The sequence below is a fragment of the Alosa alosa genome, chromosome 14 (assembly GCF_017589495.1).
Source record: "Alosa alosa isolate M-15738 ecotype Scorff River chromosome 14, AALO_Geno_1.1, whole genome shotgun sequence".
Taxonomy (NCBI): domain Eukaryota; kingdom Metazoa; phylum Chordata; class Actinopteri; order Clupeiformes; family Clupeidae; genus Alosa; species Alosa alosa.
The window spans coordinates 18156513-18164012 of NC_063202.1; the positions used below are offsets into that span (position 1 = coordinate 18156513).

The 7500-nt window shown below is 45.5% G+C and overlaps 1 protein-coding gene across 1 annotated transcript in view; it reads left to right on the forward strand.

Moving 5' to 3' along the window:
* The window catches only part of celf6 (CUGBP Elav-like family member 6), a 69002-nt gene that overhangs the window by 38235 nt on the left and 23267 nt on the right, over nt 1-7500 (forward strand). The window contains exons 5-7 of the mRNA XM_048263721.1: nt 820-978; nt 2246-2393; nt 6251-6400. Of these exons, the coding sequence (XP_048119678.1) occupies nt 820-978; nt 2246-2393; nt 6251-6400 (457 nt within the window). The remainder of the gene's footprint in view (nt 1-819; nt 979-2245; nt 2394-6250; nt 6401-7500) is intronic.

Sequence of the window (7500 nt, forward strand, 5' to 3'; positions counted from 1 at the left end):
TGTGGAGTGGGATGGGCGTGATGGGAGGGGAAGATCTGGGGGCACCGCGGGGCACCATGGAGACGGAAGTTACAAGCTGCACCCAACTCCGACACGCACCTCAACACGCCTTTAGTCCCAATTATAGGATTCTGAGGGAGGAAAATAGAGAGGCACCATGGTGTGGTGTGTGTGTGTGTGTGTGTGTGTGTGTGTGTTTGTTTGTGTCAATCTGTGTGTGTGTGTGTATGTGTGTGTGTGTGTGTGTGTGTGTGTGTGTGTGTGTGTGTGTGTGTGTGCATGTATCAATTTGTGTGTGTGTGTGTGTGTGTGTGTGTGTGTGTCTGTGTGTATGTGATGTGCAATTGTGTGTGTTAGCTGTAATGGTGATAGTGTAAGTGTTTGTAGTGTAAAGCTAGTGTAAGTTTGTAGTGTTAAGGATGGCTAAGCCCCTAGGGAGTGGCCAAACCCCCTTTCAGACAAAATCGCACCATTAGAAAATGTATCTACTTATACCGTAACCAGCAATACAACCTCAAAGAGCATCGAAATAGCAGCTTTTGCTGATATAGTCCAGCCTGGCCTGCGAGGGCTTCCTGTCTCCTGATGGCCCTCTGTGGCATCTCACAGCGTATGTCGTTGTCTCTCTCTCTCTCTCTCTCTCTCTCTCTCTCTCTCTCTTATGTTGTTTTATGTTGTTTTATGAAGGAGGGATGTCTTTGGGGTCTAACCGGATGTTGGCTGATCCAATAAATGGGTGTTAAACCTCTCTCTCGTTCTCCCTTTCTCTTTGTCTCTCTTTCTCTGTCTCTCTCTCTTTCTCTCTCGTGGGTCCTCCAGGGGGCGTCCTCTAGCCTGGTGGTCAAGTTCGCTGACACGGATAAGGAGCGGACCCTGCGCCGGATGCACCAGATGGCAGGCCAGCTCGGGATCTTCAGCCCCATGACCATCCAGTTTGGAGCCTACGGTGCTTACACTCACGCTGTAAGTCCCAGCTCTGTAAGTAACAACTCCCGACCGCCGACCAAACCTGCACGCACTCACACACACACACACACACACACACGCACACACACGCACGCATGCACGCACGCACGCGACGCACGCACGCCTTGAGGTGCACGCACGCACGCACGCACGCACGCACGCACGCACACACACACACACACATACACAGCTCTCTGTCTCACACACATACACTCTCTTAGGGGTACAGAAAGAAGAAAGTTATTGGAAGTGGGGAGAGACTGCTGGAGGATTAAGAAAGGGAACATGTACAGTATACGAGCCAGACAGAAAGAGAGAAGAGGGGAAATCTCTTATTTGTTTCCCAGAAATGCGTCAGCAGAATAATTGGAGGCTGATACAGTTCACATGAATTAAATTGAATTGAACTGAACTGGAAGAACCAAGCACCAATTTGACACAGAGATGAGGAGGACAGAGTATACCCAGAGTATACAGTATAGCAGACTGAAAACTGTTGAGGTCAACTTTTCTGTGTGTGTGTGTGTGTGTGTGAGTGTGAGTGTGTGTGTGTGTGTGTGTGTGTGTGTGTGTGTGTGTGTGTGTGTGTGTGTGTGTGTGTGTGTGTGTGTGTGTGTGTGTGTGTTGTGTAGTTGTGCAGTGTGTTTGCATTGGTGTTGTGTTAGGCGCTCAGGGCGCTCAGAGTCCTGTGCCTTTAACAGTGTGCCAGAGCCACACAAACACTCCTGTGGAAAATAAACAAGACTGAGCCCTGCAGATGTTTCACCCACACTGTTACTCATCTCCCTTTCTCTCCTCTCCTTTATTTCTTTCCTCTTCTATCACTTCTTTCTTTCTATTCCCTCCCCTCTTCCTCCTTTACCCATATCCTCCTCACTTCTGTCTTCTCTCACGCTTCACGATACCCCTTACCCCCAACCTGACTCTCTTCATTCCTTTATCCATTTGTTCCTCTGTTCTTCCCTCTCTCACTCTATCTGTCTCTCCTCCTCATCCCTTCATACGCCATACGTGTTTGTTCTGGTCTCTCTCGCCTCCTTGTTTCTCTTCTTCTGTGCTTCTCCCTTTTTGATGTCCATCTCCCCTTACTTCATTACTTTATTACTTCATTACTTCATTCTTTATCTTTCACTTATCTCTGTCTTTTGTCTTGATCTCTCTCTCGCAAACCATTCTCTCTCTCTCTTTCTCTTTCTCTTTCTCTCTCTCTCTCACTCGTCTCTATCCTTTCCATCTCTTCTTTCTTCTCACCCCTCCCCTCTCCTCTTGTCACCCACAGCAGATGATCCAGCAGCAGGCGGCCCTCATGGCGGCGTCCCAGGGTTCCTACCTGAGCCCCATGGCGGCCATCGCCGCTGCGCAGATGCAGCAAATGGCAGCTTTTAATGTCAACGGCCTGGTGGCAACCCCCATGACTCCCTCCTCAGGTGGGTGTGTGTGTATGTACAGAATATTCTCTCTCACGCTTACACTATACCACACACACACACACACACACACACACACACACACACACACACACAGACACACACACACACACACACACACACACACACACACACACACACACACACAGACACAGACACAGACACAGACACAGACACAGACACACACACACACACACACACACACACACACACACACACACACACACACAGACACACACACACACACACACACACACACACACACACAGACACAGACACACACACACACACACACACACACAAGCGCGCACACACACACATTCACAAACACCCTCACACACAATCTCACCCTCCCTCCTGCTCCTGGAAGTGCTTCCTTCTGTACCCAGGAGCCATTTAGCACTGCCACAGCAACCTGCGATGACAGCCCCACTGTGGAGTCCCACCAGTCACCACAATCACGCTGCACAGTTAGGAAACCGTCCCCCCTTAAGTCAACATGGGCTGTCTCCTGTCTCTGGGGGAGCAGAGATGCACACAGACACTGGATGTTTGCTTGAACAGTTGCCTTCCATCTAGAGTCTAGACCTCATTATTTGTCTCAGACTTCTGGGGATTCGTACTGTAAAACCGCAATAAAATCTCCAATAAACAGTAAAGCACACTGAGGGACTGTAGTATGGGTGGGTGAGGCTTTGTGTTGTAGAACAAGACATTTGCAAGATTTGTCTGCCTTTATTCAGACTGTATTGTAGTTCTGCTCTCCTGACAGAATTGTATCATTTTCAGTTTCCCTTTTGAATGAGAATAATAAAGTCCCTAGATATGACTGGAGTAACATGGTAAAAGCTTGCAGATGCAGAAGGCTTTTAATGTTGTTTCATGAACGACTCAAACGTCCTCTGATAAAACTTACTCTGTGAAGGACTTTATATGACTATGAGCTTTATAGTAATTTGTATTACTTTGCCAGTTAGCTTAAGGACAAAAAAAACTTCCCTCTAAAAGCATTGTGGAGTGGAGTGCTGCCTAGCAACTGACAAAATATGGTTTCATCTTTTGAACAACTGTTGCATTGACCTTGGAGATTTTCTTCCCACAACTGGGCCACATTCATCAAATATGAGAATGGAGTTGGATTGTTGACAGTTGGACAGGATCCAGAAGTTTCCATTTCAGCAACTTAATTTTACCCTTCAATTAACTGCAGTGTCCGTACCACATTTGGGTCCAAGTGCCCATGGGGACTCGGGATCGGATCAGACGGATCGGTCATTTCACGATTCCACCACATCTCTCTCTCCCACTTGCTTCATGTCACTCTCCGCTGTTCCATCTAAAATAAAGTCGAAAGACAAAAAAATACCCTTCTTTGTTTGAGCTTCTTTTGCAGAATATACGAGTTGTTTGCTCCAACATATATCATCTTACACTGTATTTTATAAGCAATACACTAGCTGGTGGTTACTGCAGTCTAGCTGGTGTTCACTAGGAGTTGCTTCTTAACGGCCTATGTTCCCGTAATGCTATTTGCTGTCGGAGTGTATTTAAGTCTGTTTTATTGGCGTAGGACGCAATGGTCAGTTGTCTTTCGAGATCAGAGGCCATGGTTAGGTGAAGAGTGGTGCGCATCAGGACATATGATTTGAGTGAAGCATGATGGGACATGATGGACGTTGCCCCTCTCCCACTGGCGTGTCCAGCATCAACCATCACTCTCATCGTTTGTCAGCGTCCAGCTCATTTGTCCCACTGTCCGGGAACTCCGCCAGCGCAGTGACTTTTCCACGCGAGCAGCGAGTCCTTGACTGCTCTCACACACGAGTGCAAGAGAGCAAAGATTTGTCACAGATAATCCCGCGTCTCTCTCCCTGACTCGCGTCCCCTACTCCGTTCCCATTTTCACGGCGCTTGACAGCTCTCACCCGCGTCAGCTGACGGCCGCCCGCAAGGGTCACGACGAATGAAAAGAAAAAAACCTGCAAAAAAAAACAGTGTCCCCCGGCTCTGCTCTGTCCAGCATTTGTAATCCGCCAAAGCTGTACGCCGCTCCAAGGTTACGCCTATCAAATTTAATCCTACACGACTTAAATGCCCTTCAACAGAGATGAGCGGGAAATAAATAAATATAAAAACAAACAAACAAGCCAACGCCAGAGAGGACTAATCGGCCGGCGTGAGGGCAGTGACAAGGTGACAAAACCTGAGCGGAGGTGGTGGTGCCAAGCCGACGTGGAGCTGAGGGCAAGCCCTTGTGTCCAATTAGATGGTGCTCAGAATTAACGAGAGTGTGATTCATAGCTCACGAAGCTCTCTCTCTCTCTCGGCCCTGCTCTCTGGCCTTCTGTTGCTCATTGAATTCTTCACTTTTTGTGTTACTCTCCTCTCTCTCTCTCTTTTTCACTTTCTTTCATATTTCACTGGCTTTCATATGACACACGGGTGTCGATCTCTCTCAGATCTTCTTTAATATCTCTGACACACACATACACAATCACACACACACACAAACCAACACACACACACACACACACACACACACACACCACACACACACATAAACACACGTACTAGAGATGCACCGATATGGAATTTTAGGGCCGATAACGATAACCGATATTTATTGGTTTGTTGTGGCCGATACCGATACGATAACCGATAATATTACTCTTGAAAAAAATGTGAAAAGTGATTTGGGGAAAGCATTTAATAAGCATAATTTTATTGCAGTAATTTTACCTACCACCAAATGATGGACAGAACTCATAATAGTCCTCAATAGTAATGGCAGTAAAAACAACATAACAGTAGCCTAGCCCTACAGTATGTGTGGCTCCTTTAAGTGAACCTGACGTCAGTGAATTGCGAGTGAGTGACTAGAGAGTTGAATCGTTTTCATTTAGGACTAAACGCTCATAAACGGGTCAGCTTGGAATAAGCTACAGTATAGCGACCAAATCAGAGTTTGTGAGGGAAACTTAGGTTTAGTTTCAACTGCGGGTAACTGAATAAAGCTGCAACTCCTCAGACTGTATCTTATGTCCGTCTACTCTGTTGCGAACAACCTGCTGCAGCAGAAATGAAAGGAGTTAGCCCCGAAGGTTTTAATAACTTATGATGACCTGTCTGGAACTGAAGCACTAATGGTTAGCATATTTCTAGGTAATAATACAAAACCCAAGCTAAAGTAATGCAAATATAATACTAAAACACAACTTAGAACTAGGGCCTACTTATGTACTTTCGTCCCACTAACGAAGTTTGTTTATTTGTTTCCCGACCAGCGGTAAAGTGCAAACACACCAGCACAAGACGGCTCTAGATAGGGCTGAGCTCCGCTCTGTTAAGGTTAAATGATGGATCATTCGAGAGGATTTTGAGATGCACAGATTCCCAAATGAACGATATCCACAGATTTTGTTCCACAGAGTGGTGAAATACATTCACACCGCTGACATTATATTGAGGAAAAAGTATAGCCAACCAAGCTCAAGTAGCTCAGTGTAGCCAGACGGACCTTCCTCAGAGGCCTAAATTAGGACTTTAAAAAATATCGGCGCAAATTATCGGCCAGAATTCTGTTATCGGACCGATAATAATATTTTCATTTTTTCACTTATCGGCTAATAATATATCGGCCGCCGATATATCGTGCATCCCTAACACGTACACATACAGTACTCACACACATACACAAACCAACACACACACACAAACACACGTACACATAGTCACACACAGACACACACACAAACCAACATACACACACACACACAAATACACGTACATACTTACTCACACACACACGCACACACACACACACACTGTAACACACCATTGTCTTTCTCTCTCTCCAGGCACCAGCACCCCCCCGGGCATCGGTGGCACTGCCGTGCCCAGCCTCGCAGCGCCTATCGGGGTGAACGGCTTCAGTGCCCTCCCGCCCCAGAGCAACGGTCAGCCTGCGTCCGAGCCCATCTACACCAACGGCATTCACCCCTACCCAGGTCAGCCCTCACACCACACACACCTCTTCATCCACCCCTACCCAGGTGAGCCCACACACCACACACACACACACCTCTTAATTCACTCAGCATGAAGGCCGACAGGCCTGTGTGTTTTAAAGAGCTTTTTTCTTTTGTCATATAACATAAACTGTAACTATGTGGCATATGTGTTACGTAAATGTATATTGTGTATTTGTATATTATTATTATAATATAAAAATGATCATCTGTGTATTATTATTAACATATGTTTGTATATTGTATATTATATGTATGCAAGAAATAATCCAGATGCACACCAACCTCCCTCCCTCAGCATTGCTAGCATTTTCCAAATGAAGTTCCAAATAACTTTTCAGGGTTTAAATATGGGAAGGTTGTTTCCTTTAGGTTCTGGAGACATTTATGCAGCAACCAACCAGACACACACACACACACACACATCTGATTTTAACTCAATGAGTTATTGATTTACTGAGGCAGTGGGGCCAAGGGTTGAACAAATACACGTTTGCATTAGATGGTGCTTCCCCAAGTAGTGAAATTGCTAAACTCACAGACTTTGATGGACAGAAACAAACATTTTCTTTTCTAACAAGGCTACAGTCAGTCAAGCAAGTCTGATGAAGTGTGCAGGGTGTCGAGGAGAGAAATTTGGCGAATAGAAATGAGATAAGATTTCAGAGCTAGTAATACAAAAAATCTTTGTGTATCTGATGAAACTATAATAATAATATACAGATGATAATTTTTATATAATAATAATAATATAACTAGACAGTGAAATGCTATTTGTATTGCTAATCTCATGCAATATACAGTATTTGCCAGCCGATAGGAAGTGCCTGCGGGTATCAACAGTGGGCCATTAACAAGAGAAAATAAGTAAGGGATAATGGACGACACTGTGGTCTGTTCACAGAAATTAATGCACGAGGTTGTAAAACGGCCCCGACGCGAAGCGGAGGTGTGCAAATAACATAGGTGCGCAAAAAATTCCCCTGGGGATCAATAAAGTATCTATCTATCTATCTATCTATCTATCTATCTATCTATCACATACGGTTAATGGTCGTTCTAAATTACGTAGGACAATG